At 46.1% G+C, this 25,019-nt stretch overlaps 1 protein-coding gene across 1 annotated transcript in view; it reads left to right on the top strand.

Moving 5' to 3' along the window:
• Positions 1–7,958: 7,958 nt before the first annotated feature.
• The window catches only part of kcnk10b (potassium channel, subfamily K, member 10b), a gene marked incomplete at both ends in the record, with an annotated part of 38,095 nt that continues 21,034 nt past the window's right edge, over positions 7,959–25,019 (top strand). Inside the window, 2 exons of the mRNA XM_083633046.1 lie at positions 7,959–8,016; positions 18,105–18,514. Coding sequence (XP_083489172.1) covers positions 7,959–8,016; positions 18,105–18,514 — 468 coding nt within the window. The remainder of the gene's footprint in view (positions 8,017–18,104; positions 18,515–25,019) is intronic.

Genomic DNA, 25,019 nt, shown 5'->3' with positions numbered 1-25,019 from the left:
CTCATATAGTCTAGCTAGAGAAAGGTCTAGTCAGTACACTTTTAGTTGTCTGACATAAGAGCTGATCTTCTCTGGATACCTGTCTGTGATTTAAACTTTGGCTTCAGTGGGTAAGTGTTTTAAGTTGTGTTACTTCTGTCTGCCATCTTCTATTCTAAAAAGTAGTTGCTTTTAGGCTAGCTTGTGTCTCTTGAGTGAAACTGTGGGCAGCTGGTGAATTGCTTTCAGGTGACATCAATTCACCCCTCCTGTGAACGAGCGGGGCTGATTGGATAGGCGTGGCTTGTAGCCCCGTTGAACCAGTATTTCTGAACACTGTCAGTCTACAGCGGCAGCGGTAAGCGACACGTAGCCTCGCGGCACGAGTCCTTCGAGGGGAGGCCATAGAATAGGGTTTTTTGCTACCTCTCTTATTCTACCTACTCATCTACCTAACTATGTGTTTTCTTCCCATCCCTGTTGTAACCTCAGCCCACAGACGCCGTAGACACGGCTGCTTCAGGTGTAGTAACTCCGGTAATCTCTCCCACCCTAAGCGCGCAAACAGTCCTTTTACTATTGCCGGAGGTCTCTGGAACTGTCAGTCGGCTGTTAAGAAAACTGAGACCATCTCGGCTCATGCTCTATCTCAAACCCTCCACTTTCTAGCTCTCACAGAGACCTGGATCATTCCTGAAAACACTGCTACTCCTGCAGCTCTCTCTGCTGCTTCCTTCTCGCACACCCCTAGAGCCTCTGGCCGTGGCGGAGGCACTGGTATCCTCATCTCTCCCAAATGGACCTACACTGTCACCTCTCTCTCTCATCTGTCTATCTCATCTTTTGAGTCCCATGCAGTTGCCGTATCCCTACCCATCAAGCTCAACATTGTGGTAATCTACTGCCCGCCTGGTCCGCTTGGTCACTTTCTGGACGAGCTGGACACCCTCCTCTCCGTCTTTCCTGAGGATGGTACTCCACTCATCCTTCTGGGAGACTTCAACATCCAGCCAGTAACCTTACAATCTCTGTCTTTCCTTAACTTCTTCTCATCCTTTGACCTTTACCTCTCTCAATCTCCTCCTACTCACAAAGCAGGGAATGTGCTTGACCTGGTCTTCACCAGATCCTGCTCCACCTCTAATCTCACTGTGACTCCTCTTCCTGTATCCGACCACCACTTTATCACCTTCTCCCTTCCCATCCCCCTCCCCTCCTCCCACCCATCTCCCCCTCACTCTACCACCACCCGACGCAACCTAAAAACTCTCTCACCCGACTCCCTCTCTTCTACCGTCCTCTCCCTACTTCCCCCTGCCGAGCAATTTGCTCTCCTGTCCACCGACGAGGCTTCCACCACATTCTCTCCTCTCTCTCCTCCGCTCTTGATTCTCTTTGCCCACTCACCACTAAGCCTGCCCGATCTTCTCCCCCTTCTCCTTGGCTGACTGAATCTCTGCGAACTTATCGAACTGAGCTTCGGACAGCTGAGAGAAAATGGAGAAAATCACATCTCCCTGAAGATCTCTCTTCCTACCACCTTATCCACTCAAACTTCACTGATGCTGTCTCTAAAGCAAAAACCTCCTTCTTCATCTCTGAAATCCAGTCCTCTGCATCCAATCCCAGTAAACTGTTCTCCACCTTCTCCACGCTCCTCAACCCTCCCTCCCCTCCCCCTCCCTCCTCCCTCTCTGCTGATGATTTTGTAACCTTCTTTACTAAAAAGGTGGATGACATCATCTCCTCCTTCCATCCTCCAGGCACCCTCACTAACACTCCCGACTCCAATCCTGCTCCTCGGCCCCCTGTCCCTGGATTTCCTTCATTCTCTCCCCTCTCTCCTGATGAAGTGCTTAAACTCATCAGCTCGAACCGAGCCACTTACTGCCCCCTCGATCCTATCCCTTCCTCTCTCCTCCAAACCATCTCACCTAACATATCTCCCTTCCTCACTACCTTCATTAACTCCTCTCTGTCCTCTGGTCTTGTTCCGCCTGCTCTAAAGACTGCAAGAGTCAAGCCTCTGCTTAAGAAACCCTCCCTTGACCCTACTGCTATTCACAACTACAGACCTGTCTCTCTTCTCTCATTCCTTTCCAAAACCCTCGAACGAGCAGCGTCCGAACAACTTTCTCTCTATCTCTCCCAAAATGACCTCCTGGACCCTCTGCAGTCCGGTTTCAAGGCCTCTCACTCCACTGAGACAGCTCTTCTTGCTGTCACGGAGGCCCTTCACACTGCTAAGGCCTCATCCCTCTCTTCTGTTCTTGTCCTCCTTGACCTGTCTGCTGCCTTCGATACAGTCAACCACCAAATCCTTCTTTCCACTCTGTCTGACCTCGGCATTTCAGGTTCTGCACTCTTCTGGTTTGCTTCCTACCTCTCGAACCGCTCATACCAGGTCTCATGGAGAGGGTCCCTCTCCAGATCCTGTCCACTTACCACCGGTGTCCCCCAGGGCTCAGTCCTGGGCCCCTTACTTTTCCTTCTCTATATCAGATCTCTTGCCTATGTGATCTCTTCTCATGGCTTTTCTTATCACTGCTATGCTGATGACACCCAGCTTTTCCTTTCCTTCCCCCCCTCCGACACTCAAATCGAGGCTCGCATCTCTGCATGCCTCAAAGACATTGGCGACTGGATGTCTGCCCACCACCTCAAGCTCAACCTTGGTAAGACAGAGCTACTCTTCCTCCCAGGAAAAGACTGCCCTCTCGCAGATCTCTCCATCTCCATTGACAACACCACTGTACTTCCCTCCCAAACAGCTAAGAACCTTGGGGTGATCCTTGACAACCAGCTGTCTTGCTCTGCCAACATAGCTGCTACAGCACGCTCCTGTAGGTTCTCTCTCTACAACATCCGCAAAATCCGTCCCTTTCTCACAAGAGAAGCGACTCAACTCCTGGTCCAGTCTCTTGTCTCCTCCCGCCTGGACTACTGCAACGTGCTCCTGGCCGGCCTACCTGCCACCGACATCCGACCGCTTCAGCTCATTCAGAACGCTGCAGCCCGTCTGGTATTCAACCAACCCAAATTCTCTCACGTCACTCCCCTCTTCCAGGAGCTCCACTGGCTTCCCATCTCGGCCCGCATCAAATTCAAGACACTGGTACTGGCCTACAGGGCAGTACACCAGTCAGCTCCCCTGTACCTGCAATCCATGGTCAGGTTCCAAACCTCTCAGCGCTCCCTTCGCTCCTCCACCAGTGCAGGTCGCCTCGCCCCTCCTTCGCTACGGGGGCTCAAAAGTCGCTCATCCCGATCTCGACTCTTCTCGTCCCTGGCACCTCAATGGTGGAACGAGCTTCCACCTTCGGTCAGGACTGCTGAATCACTGCCGATGTTTCGGAAAAGACTAAAGACACACCTTTTCAGGCTCCATCTGGGCCCTTCTTGATCTAACTTCGTTCTCTCTCTTTCCTTATTAAAAAAAAAAAAAAACTAACCAACCTTGTACCACTAACCTAAACTTGTACCACTGTTCCTTCAGAAGTTGTAGTTGTCATAGACTGTGCTCCATAGTTGATTGCTCTATTGCTGACAAAAAATGTGTTATTGTAAGTCGCTTTGGATAAAAGCGTCTGCCAAATGACGTAATGTAATGGAAGCATTTCATGTATTCTTTCTGTTGTTTTGTATGTTTTTGCTCTTGGCCCCCATCACACTCAGCAGACAGCTCTCTGTGCCTGCCGCAGCTGGAGTGCAGTTCTCCTATCTCGGTGGGCGATGCGTCCAGAGTGCTTTACCCAGTGCACTGACTGTATGAGAGTACCTCATAGGACCCAACTTCAAACAAACTGAACTATCCCTTTAATGGCTTAAAAACGACATGGTCTGTTTAGATCAAAAGTGGCAATTGTTTTCTGTTAAATAAATAAAATATTGTATTATGTGGCATATATTCATCACCTCCTCTGAATAGCGACCTATTTGATTGCTTCACTGTCTTGCAGTGAGCAATTGTCCAAAAAACGTACAAATACACACACACACACACACACACACACACACACACACACACACAACAGTGCAATAAACCTGTGTTATTGTCATTTGCACACTCTTGAGCACTCGTGGACACTGTGAACACTTTCATCTTATTTTATTTAATACTTTATCACTTCTACTTTATTACCTCTCCTATTTAACTGTTGCCTTAACTGCCCTTCACATACACTGTTTACATTGTTGCCCTATTTAACTATTGCCTTATTGTCTATTTGTTGCTTGCTGTGTTTTTGTGCCCTATTTGTTGTTTGCTGTGATTTCGCACTATTGACCTACTGCACCTTGTCTGTAACGGAGCCCACAGCATAAGAATGTCACACGTGTGTTGTACAACGGAGTAAATAATATAATAATAAAAAAAATCTTGAATCTTGAATTTGTCATTAAGTGCTTGTTCCACACACACTGTCTTCCCCTTACCTATAATCCAGTGATGATTGATGAACTGCAGGTCCGTCCTTAAATGCATTCCAGAAATGAATGTCCTACTATGTGCATGCGCAGTCAGAGATGATGTGCCAAAACCTTCAACCATGACTGCCATGTGCATGCAGCATGACTGTATTTGGTATTGTTCAAAAGATAGACTCCTTATATCTTGTTTACCCAGCTTGTGAACCCATAGCACCATAAATTGGGGAAATGTGTGAACAGCCTAGCCTAATTGGTTAATCAGGGATTGACAAAATGTGAAATGTATTAAATGCTGATAAAATATAGCTGAAAAACAGAGGCTTTGAAGAATTAACATTTAACAGAATTAGAGCCTAAGCCTACTGAATAAAAAACTAATTGCATAACTTGGCCAGGTCATGTAGCCTAATGTACAGTTCGAAATTATTTTAATGTGAAACTTACCACAGCTACTATTGTGCAATACTAAGCTATTAACCTACTAGCTTACTATTAGGCTACTAGACATTCTAGGGTGGAGACTCTGGGGATGATGCGCCATGGGGGCACTTTTTTGTGCAGGTGTGACTAAACTCATGTCAGCTCATGCCATCATCTACATCATAAGTGGGTATGACATGCACTTGACAATTGTGGCGCATGACATGACATCATCAATAGAATGACATCATCCTTAGTGTCGCTCAGTGTTTTCCATTTGACACTTGCTCCGCTGTCCGATGACCTCATCTCTGTCAGGGATTGGCTGCTTAGAGCCTAACCCTCCTGCTCATACCAGGCCCTCAGTTGAAAGGCCTCAGGTATGTCTGGGTTGACCATGTTGAGCTGACAAAAGCAGAGAGAGATCTCCACAGGCAGATTAGCCAATTGTGATGTCATAGTGACTGATGTAATCAGTGAATGCCATAAGTGATGATTCTTCTTCTGTGGTGTTTTATGGCAGTTGGCATCCTTTATGTTGCATTACTGCCTCCTTTCTCTACATTCTGTCCATCAGTGATGATGTCATCAGCAATGTCACTCAAGCAATTGTGATGTCATCAGGGATGTCACTGAGCAATAGTGACATCATTAATGACATCATCGGTGACATCATCAGTGGGAAATAGGGAAGGGATGTGATGATGTCACAATGGCTCTGTGATTGTGAAGGCCTAAAAACGTAAAATATTGCAGTAGTGCCCCCATGGGTAGATTTCCCACACGCAACAGATTCATTCCAGACCCTCAAAAGTGTTTTGGCAAGTTTGGCAGGCGATCAGAGCAATGGTCTGCCTTGAAATTCTGGACAGACAGAGAGCTCTCTAGACAAACAGACAGCTCTCTGGACAGACAGACAGCTCTCTGGACAGACAAACAGACAGCTCTCTGGACAGACAGACAGCTCTCTGGACAGACAGACAGCTCCCTGGACAGACAGACAGCTCTCTGGACAGCCAGACAGCTCTCTGGACAAACAGACAGCTCTCTGGACAGACAGACAGCTCCCTGGACAGACAGACAGACAGACAGCTCTCTGGACAGACAGACAGCTCTCTGGAGAAACAGACAGCTCTCTGGACAAACCAGTTTGAATATTCGACTGAAAGGGTGAAGCAGGTGGAGTCAGGGTGAAGCCCACTACTGCAGGACAAACCCACTCATATTGTCTTAAATGTTCTGTTCATTCCCTACAACAGGATTATTTAGACACGCCCCACATACATTGAAATTTACTCTCTTCCTGGCACAATGAATAAGGAGACATTAGAAGTAATTACATTAAATATTGCGACTAATAACAATGTAGGAAAATGCCTTGACTTTAATTGAGAAGATCTACATAACTCTCTCCCAGGACTTCAGCTACTGGCCTAAACTCCCCCCTCTCTTTATACCTTCTGGGTCCTAAAGTCCTGGCAGCTGCACCAAATTTATGAATAAACATGAGATGGCTGGCGTTTTGTTTATTACAGAGTCATGAATGGACTTGGCATGTGTGTTTCAGATCAGTGTGTAAATAACATCTGGCCGGAGAGCCACTACCATCAAAATCCCCCCATTTATAATAATGTGGCAGTGTGAAAAGCTGACCAATGTGGGAAAGCACAGAGCGCAAAATATAGAAAATCTGATTAAATTGAACATGTTCCTCATTTGAACATTCTGTCAACAGCATATTGTTAATTCTGCCTTGTTCCTTCTATTGTTTGAAAGACCTTTTGACCTTGTGCCACTTACATGAATTGTGATGTATTTGACAGTCATGTGACAAGCCACAGACTTTGGACAGCACATTTACACCATGAGCCAATTCAAAATGTATTAGTTTGTTCAATATTCTATGGATTCCTTTATTTTTTATTTTATTATATTTATTACACATTCATATAACTGGCCAAAAATGCTTATGATAGCCTGTGATCACAATTTAGTCCTCTTGTAGACAGTGTGCAACCCTCCCCCTCAACCTATCTCAAAATTATACAAACTCATGTTCACATGCTTTAGTTTTAGACCTTTTTAACCAGCTACCGCTGATTTGTTGTTGTTGTCAATCATCATTCAATATTTTAAAAACAAACTTGAAAACCTGCAACTATAATGATGTTCTCTATCAAGTTCAAGTTTAAGATGTGCATAAATTACAAAAATCTATGGGCCTATATTTCCAGTAGCCTAGAGGCTAAACAACTAAAACAAGGTGGTCTAATCAGCTCTCCATGTTTTAAAATTGCTCCCACAGCCAACTAAATTGCCATCCATATGAGTAAATGATAATGCACATTGGTTTAAAAGGAGAGATGACTTGTCTTTAGCTATTGACGTTTAAGAGGCTAATGCACAGTTTCCCCATATTGTGAATGATGTAATGGTTTAAGTCCGCCACTGACAACAGGCTACATTTCTGACTGGCAGCAGGCACCCCTGCGCCATGTGCTCCGCCGCCGGTTGCCAAACGATGAGAGGATAATTCTGAGGAGAAACCGGAGAAACAAAAAAAAGGAGTAAGTATTCAATTGATGTAGGTCCTAGCCTAAATCGATTAGACAGACAAATGCAAAATGCATGAAAATGTCCTGCACATATCTATGCGAGGTGTAATTGATATGGAGCGGCAGCAGCGCTTTGAGAATGACGTGCTGATGGAAAGCATCTTTCTTTCCCCCTGTTGATATCGGCGAAATGCGTGCGTAAAGTTGTCCGTTTGCACGCTGTTGTGTTTCTGGACAGGACCACTGGTGTGTGTGAGTGTGTGAGTGTGTGAGTGATGTGATGTGGTTGTTCACCAACCGGTCCAACAGCTCGGTGAAACGTCTCATAGCCTATCTGAATCTGTCAAGCGAACACCACGCGTCCATGGCAAGGCTGGAAAAAAGGAGGGGGAACATCTGAACCAGACAATGAGCCTTTGCCTCGCTTTTATTCCCCTCATATAATTTCCACTCACTATTCAAGAAATGAAGATGTGCCGAAGATATGAGGGAAGATCCCCGAATAATTGGCTTTTTCCAGATTTTTTTTAAATAAACACCGTTGAATTGTGATCAGCTTTTTTGAGAACAACAACAATGAAATTTCCACTAGAAACCCCACGGAAACAAGTTAATTGGGACCCAGAACAAGGAGGTTGGTAAATAGCCTACTGATTTGATCTGATCATCACTTCTGACTGCCTATGTGCTCTTTGAGAGACCAGTTTGTGCCTCAGATAAATAGCTTTGTAGATTCTTTTAAATGATCAAACTGCTCAAACTGTTTTTATGTAATTTATTAGGCTATTTAAATAGCTTACAGTAACTTGATTTTGTTTATTTTCTTCTCGTTTTCTGGTGTAATGCAAAGACGAGCATTAATACAAGACAAAGCGGTTGGGACGGAGTGTATATTTCTTTCTTCTCCATCCTCCCTGTGCTCAGCGGAGCCGGGCAGCGCTGCTGGGAGCGGAGGGAGAGACAGCTGCGTCAAGATACAGAAAATAGACAGAGGAAAACCAGAAGTGCTGTCAAAATAAAAGCGTACAATCTCAATCTGCGCTTTTGGGGAAAATAAAAATGCTAGTGTAAGGGGTCAGGGTAGTGATATAGAAAACAATTAATCATATTAACCTCTTTGATTGTCTGAATAAGTGATTTAAATGTTCTATAGCCTATCAGGTAGCCTACATGCAGGTAGCCTATTCATCATCACTAAATTCAAAGTTAAAATAACCCTGGATATGCTGCATAGGCTAACTTGGCGTCCAAATAGCCTACCCGAACATTGGTCCTCCTGGATGTGAATTTGGATTAGCCAGGCTATTAGTTTCCAAATAGCCTAAATGCATGGACATTTTGCCTTTGAACTGTTTTCTACATTATCGTCGGCCTAATGATGTGAATTGTTGCAACTCGTGTTCGTTAACAACAAGGGTTTTATTTTGATTGTTGTTATTTTTTACCGGAAGTTGTATTTATTGCAGTCAGGCTGCCTTGACGCTGATTCGTTCGGCACAGTTGGGGAGGTGCACGCCTCCCACCTCTGTGGACCATTGGGAATTTCTGGGCACAGAGCCATACTGAGCCAACGGATTTTATAATTCCTTTTTGTTTGATGCTCTCCCCATTGTGTTCACATATAGCTACAGCTGGTAGGCTATTACTGACAAACTGAATATTTTAATGTCCCAGACTCCCAGCATAACTGTGCCACAATAAACTGTGTGAGATATTCAACAGTCAGCATCTCCACCCCAGCCTATCATCATCATCAAAAATAAATAAATAAATAATAATAACAACACAGAATAATGTTAATCTACTCTGCTGCTGTAGGAATGTAATATCCAGCACTCTTTGCACTGACTGGTTGATTTATTCAATTTCGCTCAATTACAAGATTATATGAAAAGCAATGAATGTCGTTGTCATTTATGGACTCGGCCCTGATTTTCATTGGGAAGAGGGAAAAGCTATGCCAGTAGATGTTCTATTGCGTCCATCAAAATGCCTGCACATACAGTCAAAGTCCCTCTACTTCACCTCCCAGCCCCTCCTACCCACAGTTTTTTTCTAATTCATCTCATGCGCTAAAAATAGCTCGCTACCGCCCGGAAAGGAATATAAATTCAAAGTGCTGGCGTTGAATCTTCCTATGCCCCGCAGTGTGACATCAGTTTGCTGATCATAATTGATTCAGTCATGATACGAGTCAAGGGATGAACTAACAAGATTCATCGCTCCTGGCTGGAAGAGAGCTGAGATGCTTCCTGGATGCCCTTGACTGATCATTGTGTGTGTGTGTGTGTGTGTGTGTGTGTGTGTGTGTGTGTGTGTGTGCGTGTGCGTGTGCGTGTGCGTGCGTGTGTGTGTGTGTGAGAGCGTGCGTGTGTGTGTGTGTGTGAGAGAGTTTTTGCAGCAGTGGTTCTCAACCTTTTTCACATCTAGGACCCCTAAACTGACACAAATTAAACCACGGAAGCCCATCTGATAAGATTTTTGCTTTTAGACATGTTTTATTACAGAAAGTATGAAACCATGACCAAAATAGTCACACACTCTGTCATCGTGTTACTTATGGATGGAATAGTGAAAATAAATGACCCCCCCTTTTTGCTGGGGACCCCCTGGAACCCTCTCAAGGACCCCTGGGGGTCCCCAGACACCATGTTGAGAACCACTGTCTTAGTAAACAAATCCCCCCCCTTCTTCCATTAGGAGTTGCATCATTGTAGACTGCAGGCTCCGCCCACGGCTCTGAGCCTCTCAATTCTCTCCCATTGAAGAGAAGTGGGGTCCTCCGTGAAGGCGGTGGCTCCGAAGGCGGTGGCTCTGAATGGCTTATACAATGCTTTTATATACATAAAAGGATCTAAATTTGGCTGCCTCCTTGGCGCTGCCCGTGACCTTGCATGACCTACTCCAGCACGCAAACATTTATTATACAGGCGGCAGGCCATTCAGAAGCCAATGACCCAAACCGGCACTTATCCCACTTAGAGAAATTGAATCCTGCCTTCCCCGGAAAGAGGATGCTGTTTTTCACTACGTCTTAGCAATATCGTAAAGGTTTACTTGCACGTGCTGAGTATTTTAATATTGTAAAGGTTTACTTGCACGTGCGGAGTATTTTAATATTGAAAAGGTTTACTTGCATGTGCAGAGTATTTTAATATTGTAAAGGTTTACTTGTACGTGCAGAGTATTTTAATATCATAAAGGTTTACTTGCACGTGCAGAGTATTTTAATATTGTCAAGGTTTACTTGCACATGCAGAGTATTTTAATATCATAAAGGTTTACTTGCACGTGCAGAGTATTTTAATATTGTAAAGGTTTACTTGCACGTGCGGAGTATTTTAATATTGAAAAGGTTTACTTGCATGTGCGGAGTATTTTAATATTGTAAAGGTTTACTTGTACGTGCAGAGTATTTTAATATTGTAAAGGTTTACTTGCACATGCAGAGTATTTTAATATTGTAAAGGTTTACTTGCACATGCAGAGTATTTGAATATTGTAAAGGTTTACTTGCACATGCAGAGTACTTGAATATTGTAAAGGTTTACTTGTGTAAGGGCGTTGTGTAGGTGGTACTTGCAGCAAGCAACCCATGTTAAGGGCTTGTCCAGGGGTGGGTACGAACCGCCGACCTTCGGCTTGGGAATCAAAGACACTAACCACTCCACCAAGAGAGCTAGCTGATTAACATGCCTTTATGCTGGGGAGTGAGTTCAACCAATCCACTCGCTACCACTCGTGACTCACGAGGAATCCGCGCTGATTCTGTAATGCTGTGGTATTGGACCCATGAGCAGAGACGACAAAGTCAATAATCAGTTTTAAATCTTTTACTGATTTTCAAGAATTCACAAAGAAAACAAGGAACTGAGAAACTACTTAAACAGGGTCGGATGACCGACAATAAACTTAAGTCAGAAGCAAGCAAGTTCAGTCCAGAGGCTTGGAGCCCGGTTTCCCAGAAGGTAGGGTTTAGTCCAGAACGGTTCACAGGAGCACTCGGACAGGAACAGGCGGTGACACAGCAGCAGTGAAACAACGATCAGCAACGGGGTCTGAAAGCAGAGAGGGTTATATAGGCGGCCAACCAGGTGCAGACAATCACAGAATTAGTAAGAGCTGATGTCACTGTTTTCTAATAGGCCGCTTTCTCCCGCTGCGCCGCTCAACGCGGGAAGACTGTCCAGCACCATGGACAGCAACGGCTTGGCCTCCGCGCGCCCTGGCCGTTTCAGCACTTCGTCTCGTTCCTCTGCTGCAGCCTGGCGCGCCGTCACTGACACTCGTTCCCGGGGTTGTGTCAGTACCCCCCTCCCTAGGGACGCCACCTGGCGACCCCACGGCTTGACCAGCACGTTTGAAGTCTTGAATGAGCGTCTTGTCCACAATGTGCCGTGCTGGCACCCAGCATCGCTCCTCCGGCCCGTAACCCTCCCAGTCGACCAAGTATTGCATACTCCGACGCACACGGCGGGAATCCAGAATCCTCCTTACTGTATAGACAGGACCCCCATCGACCCAGCGAGGTGGAGGGGGGAGCGGAACAGGGGGGGACAAAGGGCTGGAAATCACAGGTTTTAGTAGAGACACATGAAATACCGGATGAATTTTCATGGAAACAGGAAGTACTAACCGGTAAGAAACTTGTCCAACTTGTGCCTCCACCTCGAATGGGCCTATGAAGCGCGGAGCCAACTTCCTGTTCTCCACCCGCAGAGGAAGGTCTTTTGAGGAAAGCCAGACCTTATCCCCTGGCCGGAAAGGGATCGATGGCCTTCGTCGCCGGTTCGCCTGTGTGGAATGTCTAGCCCTGGCCCGTAACAGCGCCGCTCTGGCCGTTCTCCAGGTTTGAGCGCAGCGCCGCATGAATTCGGCTGCTGCCGGGACCCCCACCTCTCGTTCTTGTTCCGGGAACAGTGGTGGTTGGTAGCCCAGCTGACACTGGAACGGGCTCATCCCCGTGGAGGAGGACTGCAAAGTGTTGTGCGCATACTCTGCCCACAGGAGTTGCGAGCTCCACTCTGAGGGGTTGGAGGCCACCAGGCAGCGTAATGTCGTCTCCAATTCTTGGTTCACCCTCTCCGTCTGCCCATTAGACTGGGGATGAAAGCCCGAAGAGAGACTCGCCGTAGCCCCCAGGAGAGAACAGAACGCTTTCCAAAAGCGGGAGACGAACTGGGGGCCCCGGTCAGAAACTAGGTCCTGTGGGAGACCATGCACTCGAAACACATGATTAAGAATCAACATAGCAGTCTCTCGTGCTGAAGGAAGTTTGGCTAATGCAATGAATCGCGCCGCCTTGGAAAAGCGGTCTACAATCACTAAAATTGCTGTCTTCCCTCCCGACCGGGGTAGGCCAGTAATAAAGTCAAGTGATATGTGGGACCATGGTCGTCGTGGGATGGGCAATGGGCATAACAGACCTGCAGGACGTTGACGCGGGCTTTTCTGCTGGGCACATGTGATGCATGCTGCCACAAAGGAGGATACATCTCCCCGGACCGTTGGCCACCAGAACTTCCGGGTGATAAACTCCAGGGTACGCCTTTCCCCTGGATGGCCCACCAGGCGAGATGAATGCCCCCATTCCAACACCCGGGTTCGCATCCCGAGAGGCACGTAGAGGCGACTGGGCGGACAGCCGACGGGCTCAGGGTCAGTCTGTTGCGCCGCTCTCACCTCTGTCTCAATTCCCCACAGGACAGGGGCGACGATTCGAGCTGGAGCCAGGATGGGCTCGGGCTCGACACATTGATCTATGGAATCAAACTGGCGGGAGAGAGCATCGGCCTTTGTGTTTTTGCTACCCGGCCGGTATGACAGAATGAAATCAAAACGATTGAAGAAAAGGGCCCACCTGGCTTGGCGAGAGTTCAGTCTCTTGGCGCTGCGAATGTAGGCTAGATTCTTGTGATCAGTCCAGACGACAAACGGATGCTCAGCGCCCTCCAACCAGTGCCTCCACTGCTCCAGTGCCTCCTTCACCGCCAACAGCTCCCGATTGCCCACGTCATAATTTCTCTCTGCAGAATCAAGCCTCCTCGAAAAAAACGCACAGGGATGAAGCTTGTTATCTGCAGGAGAACGTTGAGAGAGAATAGCACCCAACCCCACCTCTGACGCATCCACCTCCACCACAAAAGGTAAGGCTGGATTTGGGTGAATGAGAACAGGACCTGTGGTAAACAGTTGCTTCAGTTTGGCAAACGCTTCCTCTGCTTGGGGATTCCAGCTGAACCGAGAGGGAAGCTTCTTGGTGAGAGCATTCATGGGAGCTGCAATAGAGCTGAAACCTCTGATAAATCTTCGATAAAAGTTAGCAAAACCCATGAAACGTTGAACTTGTTTTATAGAGATAGGCTGCGGCCACTCCACCACTGCACGCACCTTGTTTGGGTCCATTGATGTTCCAGCAGGAGAGAGGATGTATCCCAGAAACGGGACTGTGGTGACGTGGAAGTCACATTTCTCTGGTTTGACGAATAGATGATTCCGCAACAGTTGTTTTAGCACTCTGCGCACATGCTGTACATGCTCCATGTAGGTCTGTGAAAAGACAAGAATATCATCGAGATATACAAACACGAATTTGTTGAGCATGTTTCGGAGAACATCATTAATGAGGGATTGGAATACTGCTGGCGCATTAGCCAGGCCAAATGGCATTACCAGATACTCGTAATGTCCTGTGGGCGTAATAAACGCCGTTTTCCATTCATCCCCCTCCTGTATGCGGATGAGGTTGTAGGCATTCCGCAGATCGATCTTCGTGAAGAAGGAAGCCCCCCGCAGCTGTTCAAAGGCAGAGGCTAATAGAGGGAGAGGATAATGATTTTTAATTGTTACATCATTTAAGTGTCTATAGTCTATGCATGGTCGGAGGGAACCGTCTTTTTTTCCCACAAAAAAAAAACCCGCCGATGCAGGAGACCTAGATGCTCGAATAAAGCCCATCTCCAATGCCTCTTTAATGTATTTCTCCATTGCTGTGGTTTCGGGGGCCGAGAGAGAGTATAAATGTCCCTTGGGTGGACTAGCCCCTTTTAACAGCTTTACCTCACAGTCATATGGGCGATGTGGAGGAAGAACAGTGGCTCGCCCCTTGCTGAACACTTCCTGGAGGTCCAGATACTCCGAAGGCACATTGGTTAAGTCTATGGGTTTATTTTCTTTCTTTTCCACACACCGAGCTGCCTCCTCGGGAGTTTTCAAGCACGAAAACTGGCACAAAGGACCCCACTCTTCCACACAGCCTAACACCCAGTCCACGTGAGGATTATGTTTAACCAGCCAGGGATAACCCAACACTAAGGGGAAAACAGGTGTATCAGTGATATGAAAGGATATCTCCTCCCGGTGTCTCCCCTCCACAATTAATGTAATAGGCATAGTACAGTGTTGGACCTTACCCGACCCCAAGGGACGTCCATCTAGAGCCGTAATGTCCATGGCCTCCTCCAGTTGACAAGTGGGAACCCCCCACTGTTTAACCCAGCTTTTATCAATGAAGTTTCCCGCCGCACCGGAGTCAATAAACGCTTTTATTTTCTGTGTATGTGGACCCCAGGAAACTGTAGCTGGCAGGATGACTCGGGATTGAGGGAAGGTGGACGCAGAGACACGACCCGTCAGTAGCCCTCTTTCTACTGGCGGGTCCCGTCTTTTACTGCCCGTTTGGGACAGTGGGCGATGAAATGCCCTCCCTCCCCACAATACAGACAACACCCCTCCCTCATGCGACGCGCTCGCTCCTCCACCGATAGCCTCGCTGCTCCAATCTGCATGGGCTCCTCGGGGGAGAGGGTCGATGTGCGTGAACCAAACTGGAAAGTGGGCGGTCCCAGAAAGGCTCTGCCCCTCTTCTCGCGTCTCCGCTCTCGAATTCGGTTATCCACTCGAATGGCCAGTTTAATCAGCTCCTCCAGATTGTCTTGTTGCTCCCGCGCCGCCAGCTCATCTTTAATGTCCTCAGAGAGACCTTGTTGATACGCTGTAAGGAGTGATGGAACGTTCCAGCCACTCTCCACTGCTAACGTACGGAACTTGATGGTATATTCCGCTACCGTCTCGCCCCCCTGCCTTAATGCATACAGCCGTTTTGCTGCCTCCTGGCCCGTCACAGGATGGTCAAAAACCCGGCGTAATTCTGTCAGAAAAGCATGAAAGCTCTGGCACGCCAGTGACTGTTGCTCCCAGAGGGCGGTTGCCCAGGCCAGAGGAGGGCCAGACAAGAGCTGTGTAACAAATGATACTTTTGCCAGTTCATTAGAAAATTTAAGGGGCTGGGCATTTATAGCCAACTCGCATTGCACAAGAAATTGTCTACATGTCTCAGGATTACCTGCATATTTTTCTGGAGGTGGCAGGTTTGGTTCGAGAGAGCGAGTTACGACAGGCGGGTCAGTGGGAGCGAGAGTCGGCAAGACGAGGCCAGGGACAGGAACGACTGAAGGCTGTAGTGCCGTGTTGATGGCCTCCAGTGCCGTCCTCATCTCCTGTTGGTGCGCTGTGATCTCCTGGATCTGACGAAGTGCAGGAACAAACCCCTCTATGGATTGGGAGAGGGTTCGGAGATTTACCTCTAATGAGCGTATCTGCGATTGTTGTTCGCCCAAAGTTAAAGTCTGCATGTGGAGCGTTACTCGTAACTGTTCTGTCTCTGCTGGGTCCATTTCTTTTTAGGCTGATCGTACTGTAATGCTGTGGTATTGGACCCATGAGCAGAGACGACAAAGTCAATAATCAGTTTTAAATCTTTTACTGATTTTCAAGAATTCACAAAGAAAACAAGGAACTGAGAAACTACTTAAACAGGGTCGGATGACCGACAATAAACTTAAGTCAGAAGCAAGCAAGTTCAGTCCAGAGGCTTGGAGCCCGGTTTCCCAGAAGGTAGGGTTTAGTCCAGAACGGTTCACAGGAGCACTCGGACAGGAACAGGCGGTGACACAGCAGCAGTGAAACAACGATCAGCAACGGGGTCTGAAAGCAGAGAGGGTTATATAGGCGGCCAACCAGGTGCAGACAATCACAGAATTAGTAAGAGCTGATGTCACTGTTTTCTAATAGGCCGCTTTCTCCCGCTGCGCCGCTCAACGCGGGAAGACTGTCCAGCACCATGGACAGCAACGGCTTGGCCTCCGCGCGCCCTGGCCGTTTCAGCACTTCGTCTCGTTCCTCTGCTGCAGCCTGGCGCGCCGTCACTGACACTCGTTCCCGGGGTTGTGTCAGATTCACCTCGGTTACACTTGCACGTGCAGAGTATTTTAATATTGTAAAGGTTTACTTGCACGTGCAGAGTATTTTAATATTGTAAAGGTTTACTTGCATGTGCAGAGTATTTTAATATTGTAAAGGTTTACTTGCACGTGCAGAGTATTTTAAGTGCTTGTAAGTCTATTTTTCATTTGGTATCAAAGCATAGAATTGGTAGCCTAGTTCTGCAGTTCGAGCAGCATCCTCGCCTTGCAACTTTCTCATCGCAAGAGAGCCGTGTCCCGTTTTTAACCGCAGCCCAAACCATAACCATAACCTTAACCAAATTGTTTTAGTTGCCTAAACCAGTGGTTTCTAAAGTGGGGGCCGCCAGGGGGGTCTCAGCAAAGTTTGGGAACCCCTGGCCTAAACCCAACCAAGTTGTTTTAGTTGCTTAATCTTAATCATTGAGTCGGCCCGGTGGCAAGTCTGGGCCGGTAGCGAGTCACGGGGGTTGCAGGAGTCGCAGGAGCCACGAGTTGACTCGGAGGTCACGCCGGCACGGGGCGCGCTCTGTAACCAGGAAGTAGCAGTGGACTGAACTGTCGACACGCTGGACTGAAGCAAAACGTGAAGTTCACATTCAACAATTTTAGAGCCGTTATTGTGAAACTACCGTTTTGCACCGTGGACCAACGTTGCTATTTCACAATTAGCTTATTTGTGAGATTGTGTTGGTTTATTAATTACAGTCAGCCTACAGTATATTAATTTCACTTAAGAGCCAACAGTTGCCTATATGGAAAAGCTACTTTCTTCATGCTGTGAACTGGGATACTAAGAGCTCTTATGCGTTCAGACCACTTTGCTGAAGAAACACTCAGTGAGGTATCAAGCCGACAGAGAAGCTTGCTGCAGGCCAGCTGGGACAGCTGAAGCCTCGCTGATGGTCGTTTTTGCTGAGAGCTGGGCTGGGCTTTGCATAGAGATCCTCTATTAGCCCACGTGGGCATAGCTGTGGGCCCCACAGCATAGCCCACACTGTGGGCATAGCTGTGGGCATAGCATTTATTGTTAATGCTCCAGATTTAAGGTACATTCAAAAAAACATTTGAAAAAACGCAGAGAAAAACTTGTGAATTCAATGTATTTAAACTGTTAATGTCTATTGCATCAAAGTGGTTATTACAGATCAGGACAATGGACCTGTAAATTCATCCAGAAATTGGCCAAAATGCCCTGTATATTTCATATTTCATATTTCATATTTTATTTAAAGGCTTAAAGCATCAAAGACTGTAAGATAACATATCTCTTTCCTCACATCTTTCATAGCCTGACTGTAACAAAAAGAAAGAAAAGAAAAATCAGCCATAGTGAGAAATGTCAGCCTCCAGTCATCAGAATCACTTTCACAAGACACAGTTCTGCTGTCATGGTGTCCTCCAGCACAAAGAAAAAACAAATTATTAACCCACACCTCCTCCTCTCTCCGTCTCTCCCTCACTCATTCCCTTTTCCCAGTGGCGGTCCAGAGCAAATTGGTCCCCCCCAAAAAGGTCCAGCCTGGCATGACCAAGTCCAGTCTAGTCCAGGCCAGCGTGGCGACCATGCAGAACCCCATGGGCTGCGACCCCAAGGCCAACGGTCACTGCCCGCTCCCCCGCCTCTCCATCTCATCGCGCTCGGCCAGCGTGGTGGCCAGCATGGACGCCAGCTACGACGTGTCAGCGCTCCACTCCGTGATGAAGTGGAAGACGGTGGTGGCTGTGTTCGTGGTGGTGGTGCTCTACCTGGTCTGCGGGGGGCTGGCGTTCAGGGCGCTGGAGCAGCCATTCGAGAGTGACCAGAAGACCAGCATCACCATGGAGAAGGCCTCCTTCCTGCACAAACACCCCTGTGTCACGCCCGATGAGCTGGAGGCGCTCATCAAGGTGAGTCCCTTGGAAGAGGTGATGAGTAGAATCTTTTTTTGTTGTCTGCCTCCAGCTGATCTGACAGCTAGGAGATACACACTGCATTTGTTTACATCAGTTGAATTGATGCATCTAACAGGGGAAGAGGACAAGAACCCCCCCCCCCCATTACGTAGCTGACACAGACACAACATACTGTAGTGTTTAGCCCGTAGATCTCTGTGAAGTGAGCAACAATCTCCCACAGTTTCACTTCCGGTTTAGCGGTTTACCCTAAACCCCCGTAGCGCGTCCAGCTTGGCAAACATTTTGACGAATAAATATCCAGAGTTGTTCAAAGAGCAACAGAAATAGAGGATGTGATAGATAAAATTATTACATTCCCTCAAATAAGTCGTCAAACGAGTGTATTTATTGTGACAAGCAACTTTTTTCCCCAGCGTCTGAGTTTTAACGAGGAAATGCTCAAGCTACAACAATCATCACGTTCTAAACCGGAGCGTAATTATTAAGCTATTCATTATTAATAATATTATTATTAATAATATTAATTGTAATATTTTAATATTAATCATATGAATATTATTATTATTATTATTAATATTGTTAATATTATTAATATTATTATGATTAATTATTAATTATTAATAATTATAATTATTTTACAGCGGGGCATTCAAAAATAAGGTGGATATAATTTATAATGAGAATGCGAAGTCTCTGTGTGTGAGTGTGTGACATAGACTATAAATAATCTGTGTGAGCAGAAATTGTGTTCGGCCACAGCTATGCCATTTTACATGCGACTCTTTCAGGAAGTGTAAAGAGCAGCCCTGCGGGTGACCTCACTGATTTTTGAATTAGGTAAATTAGTGCCAACTAAATGGGCAAAAATGGCTAATTAGTGGCCAAAATGAGTGAATGCAGGTTCAGCACCATGGAGAGCTCCATTTGTTAGCTACTGATGAAGACACCTGAGTGGAGGAGCACAGCTGAGCGGTGTTGGAATCAACCAGGGAAGTGGACTATGAAAACCCTCTGGGGGGGGAGAGGAGAGGCTGCATGCCAACTCTGTGAGCGAGGGCTGACTAAATGGCCAGTCACACATGGATGGGATGGGTATTCCGCTAGTATAGAGAATATGATCAATATGATATACCGTAGTAGGTGAGGGGGAGAAATTCACTGACCTTTATAGCTGTCATAAGGCTGCTTTTGATAGATGCAGATGACATGGGTCATTAATTCGGCTTTCATTAGCTAGTCGCTTGATCTTGGAGATCATCTGTACTCTGCTTTTATCTCCACATTGTCCTTCAACAAATGAAGACTTTAATGGTCCCGTATTCTATTTCCTGGGTTTTATTTTATGTCTTGAGGTCCATTCAAAGCTGTGTGTGTGTGGTGTCGTACCAAAAACACTCTGAATGCATTTTTACACATTCCTCTTCCAGCATCTCTCTGAGCCTTACAGCCCCTACACACCACAGTGATTTTGTTCACATCTAGACGGTCTAGACGCTGGGAGTCGCTGCTGCCCATTCATTTTGTATTGGATACGTCGCTCATCGCCTTGTAAAGCATGCTGGGATACCTGGCGGCGGCGGACAGCGACAAGAGGAGGGGCCAATTTGAAATTGACCAATCCAAAACAGAAAGACAGCAAGACAGCCAATCAAGCTGCAGCACCAAGCGACCAGCTACGCAAATACATGTGAATAGCGCCGCACTGGTGGGACTGTTATCAAGAACAGGCTGTTTATGTAGCTGTGTCTTTAAGGTGACAGCGACAGGAAGGAATAACTCTCCAGTAATAAACAACAACAACCGCTCATCCACTTTGAACAACAAAAACACCTTAGTCTATTATTTATTAGACAAATGATAATGAGCAAACCATTGTGATGCCACGAAGTTACATTTAATTCCAAATTCCACCTATCTTACTAAATTATTGCTGTCATGCAAATAAAACTCATAATGTCATATCATATGTCATTAGCTTTTTAATGGCATTTGCTTGAAAATATATCATATAGGTGATTCCAACTCCTGATTAAAGTGTGTTGACATCCATATACCACTAATAATCCTAATTCATCTGAGTAGGACTGTACTTCCCACAGTGGAAATCATAAGAGTTTCAGCTCCATCAGAAAACACGTCTCTTTGCCCCCCAGCTGCCTGGCTGTGTTCTGTATGTTTGGTGATGGGTAAATGTCATGGGGAGACTTACAGGTGTATCCATCCTTCAGCAGAAAGCACAGTAATACCTCCAGGGTCTCCATAGAGATAGCCATAATGCTCTGCAGTGACTCTTCAGATTTGTTGCCAAATATACTGTACACTATCTGTAGTAATTGACCAGCAGTGTTGGTTATGTAACAGTATGCAGCCAGGGAGAAAAGGACAATTAACTGTCTCAATTAACTGTCTTCTTCTTTAGATGTTTGTCCTTCTATGAAATAAGTTCAATTCCTATGATCTTTATCAGTGTTAACACTGGCCTCGAGCAAAATATTGTGTATTGAAGCTGTGTATTGATTTTGTTGCAGCTAAAGGCCCAATCCATAATCCATGTGTAAACAAATAGTACAGTAGTTCCAACTCAGATAATGAAAATGTAGGAAAGGCGATATATTGTCTTTCCCAAATACAATTGAGCTATTGTTGTAAGGGCTGAGAATTATGTAGAAGCAAAATTGTTTTTTTTTATAGACCTTATTCGATTGACGTCACTCACGTACTGGCACGCCTACCGCCACCATATTGTCGACATAACGCAGCAGCTCTCAAGCGACAGCCTATGTGGAGCAGCGTTTATAGGAAGCTAGCCGCTGTTAGCGTTACCTGTATCATTCCAATTGTGTTCGGATGGTGACCTGCGTTAGGCATGGCTGTAGTAATGACAGCAATAAAGTCCCCGTGGTTTGTTTCTATCTCTACCGTCCTCAGACGTGAAGGGAGCGAGACTGAGGATACGTCAGCAGCACAGGAGAGTTGTGTGGATAGTTAGTTGAGACAGGTGAAACTTTCTGACAGCTCCTCACAGCAAAGTCTGTTCACCTCGTTCTTTTGTTTATTTATTACAGGCATTAACGGCTGCCGTCGGCAGCATACAAAATAACAACTGTGGGGTTTTTATTGGTATCATTACCATCGCTATTTTGTAATGAAACAGAAACGACAATAAGGCTGTTACTAGTTGTCAGCTGCAGCGCTGTGTGCGCGCAGGACGGTATGTCAACAATATGGTGCCGTCCAGGGTTAGCGAATAAGGGCTATATCTCAATGTTGGAATTACTTCCTTACATTTCTATTGCTTATATTGAAGTAAAACCTACATTTTGAATTACAATGGGAAGGGGGATTGTTTCGACAAAAAAAAGTTTGTCTGAACGCCCCTCTCTCAATAATGAATGCGTTTGTACCCATAATTGGAATACAGTAAGAAATAAATTACAGGCTTTAACAACATTTTAAATAAGGAAACAAACTCATGGTCACTGCACTATGGTCTTATTTGTAAGTAATAAGATAGTGAAGTCCAAAATATCCGTTTTCTGATGTGAAAACTGTTTGCATTTTTGACAACCTTCCCACTCTCCTGTTTCTGTGACTTGCAGGAGCCTGTTGGATGGGGTCGTCGTTAAAGGGATATGCCACGTTTTCGGGAGTTTAGCTCATTTGCCATATCCCCCCCACATAACCAAGGTACACCATGCCTTTACCGTCACTGTCCAAGCAGTAGTACCACCATATAATGGATGCCAATGGTACACCCGTTCAAAATAACCAAAAACACATATCTAATAGCGCCAAAAAACATGTTGTGCTTCAGGTACTCACCACGCGATTAAATATTAATCCAAATGCGGAGAATGGCAAATGAGCTAAACTCCCCAAAAAGTGGCGTATCCCTTTAAGGCTGATTAAGTAGGTCTACACCTGGGCCCGGTGTACTCCTTGGCTTACAGTAAGTCCATTCTCTCTATCTCCTCACCGATGCACCTTTTGTTCTGTTCTGTTATGACTCTGTTCTGTAGCCCTTCATTGTTCCAACCTATACACCAAAGTAAACGTTAAAACAATAATTTATTAACTGAAACTAAGGGGAAATAATTAGACAACACAAACTACACACAAGACTTGCATTGGTGAGTAGGGAGAGTGACACTGAATAGAGAGCCGCAGGAATGAGTCCGGAAAACATCGATGCTAACACTCCCGGTTCTTCACTGTTTTCGCCTATGGGATTTTTGAATGGGTTTTTGGCGCGATGCTTCAAATAAGGTCTGTGGTTAACGCAAGCTTATTCAAACGCGAACCAGTGTTCAGCAGGATAATCTTCACACATGAGGACCACTTTTATGAGTTTTGAAGCTTTTACGTGCCGTTAAAAGGGCGGCTAGCTAGCAAACGGCTAAATGAGACTACACTGTTGAGTCGACGGGGATATTATACAGTACGTCAATAACGTCATCACTTCAAAGGACGAACACGGAAATTCTCTTTCCCTCACCTGGTTCAGCCCGGGGTAATTAGTGCACAGCAGCGCACACATTAACAACACTCCAGGTTGAGTGGTGATGTGACGTGGAAGCCTATGCGACACTGTGTGTGTAGTTCTGGATTAGCTTAGCACAAGCTTTTTACTTCTAGGGCTCGCATTTACGCTTCAAAACTCATGAAAGTGGTCCTCATGTGTGAAGATTATCCCGCTGAACACTGGTTCGCGTTTGATTAAAGCAGCTACGAGCAACTTTTTCGATTGTTATTAAACAGTATAATTACAATATTGATGCATCACATCTTACCTATAATAGTAGCCGAGACCAAAGCCGTGTGAATCGGAGATTGCTCCCTTAGATGATTATTAAGTCTGTGTCTGTCTAAACTCGCGTCAACAGGGGGCTCTCTCTCTCTCTCTCCTTACCGCCGGACCGGATAAACGCGGAAGTGAAACCCGGAAGTGAAACGCAGCTGCCTGCCTTCACTCGTTCGCGCTGCCTAGCAACATAGCATAAACAATGTGAACGCCACGCATACTCTCGCGAACATCTCTCGTTATATTCTAACAGGTTTTTGGAAGTTATTTTGTGGTTATGGCCGAAGTGGCTGCTGCAAACCGTTTCATTTCACTTCCTGATCTTTCCTGGCCACAGACAGACTAACACTGGCCGATTCACTCGGGCTTCAAGCGAGACTACTCTGCGTTGGTCTCGTCTACTATTAGAGGTAAGATGTGATGCATTGATATTAAATTTATACTGTTTAATAACAATCGAAAAAGTTGCTCGTAGCTGCTTTAAGCTTGCGTTGCCCAGAGACCTTATTTGAAGCATTGCGCCAAAAAACAATTCAAAAATCCCATAGTCTCTCTATAGTCTAAAGGTTTTGAAAGCCAATGAGTAGACCGGGCCCAGGTGCGCTCAATCAGCCTTAATGACGACCCCACCCACCAGCGGAGGATCATCACACATTGCATCTTCTATCATAATTAACAAAGAATTTCGTAGCTCTTCAGGTCTTGAAATATGCCAGGCAGTTACTGTGCAACCAAAAAGGGAGAGACGGCAGATATAAAAATGAATCATTCAGTCATTCTATGGTGGAGGGAAGAGAGATGATACGAGTGTTTGAGATTAACCTGGGCACATGCAGCTGTTGTTAAAAAGGTTAGGTTACACATGTTTATTGTACCGGCCTTCGCAGGTTTTATGCTTTCTGTGTCTCTGAAGCCAGGAATTGTGTGTGAATCGGACCAGGCAGCAAGCCAGTCCCATCATAGCTTTATCAGTCATTTCACAGTTCCGTCTGACCTTATCACACAGAGCACAGCGGTGCTTCACACGGCCGTCGGATATCACACCCAGGATTATTATGGGTCAAGAATTAAAGCCACAACATCAAACTGACATGTACAACTGGAGGTGGGATTGAAAATATGATTTGAGATCTGTTGGTGTGCACTTGGCTGAGCTAAAAGTTTAGATTTGTGTGTAGGGTAGGAGAAAATAAAGCTGGCCTAAGATCAGTCGAGCTCTCTTTTCCAGAAGGGCCGTGCGTTAATTGTTCCACACAGCTGCACACAAGAAGAGCAAAAAGAAAACAGAGGGCCATCCTGTGTCAGTGCAGGTTATTCTCCTTGGAGAGCGAGGGCTTATAACACAAGGAAGAACTTGTCACCAACAGGAGAACCCAATGGGCAGTGTATAGGAAGCACATGGACATAGTTCCTGGAGAAGGTCAGAGGTCAATCAACAGTTTGTATTTAAAGCAAAATCCGAGCATGTGATACAGCTGCCAAGACAGCAAAAAGAGCCTTTTGGACTGATGTGCTTTATATGTTGTGCACGTTACGGGAATAGCAGAGGCAAGAGCGTCACTTCAGCGCCTCGGTGGATCCTCCTGTAGTAACCCCAAAGAGAAAACTAACCACATGGCATTTGCTCCAGTTTCCACTCGAATGGCTCCATTTTCTGTTAGCGTCTTCAACACTCCAGTGAATATCGAACTGCCT

This window comes from Poromitra crassiceps (genome assembly GCF_964638095.1).
Source record: "Poromitra crassiceps genome assembly, chromosome: 3".
NCBI classification, from domain to species: Eukaryota; Metazoa; Chordata; class Actinopteri; order Beryciformes; family Melamphaidae; genus Poromitra; species Poromitra crassiceps.
This window is presented reverse-complemented; position numbering and strand designations above follow the sequence as displayed.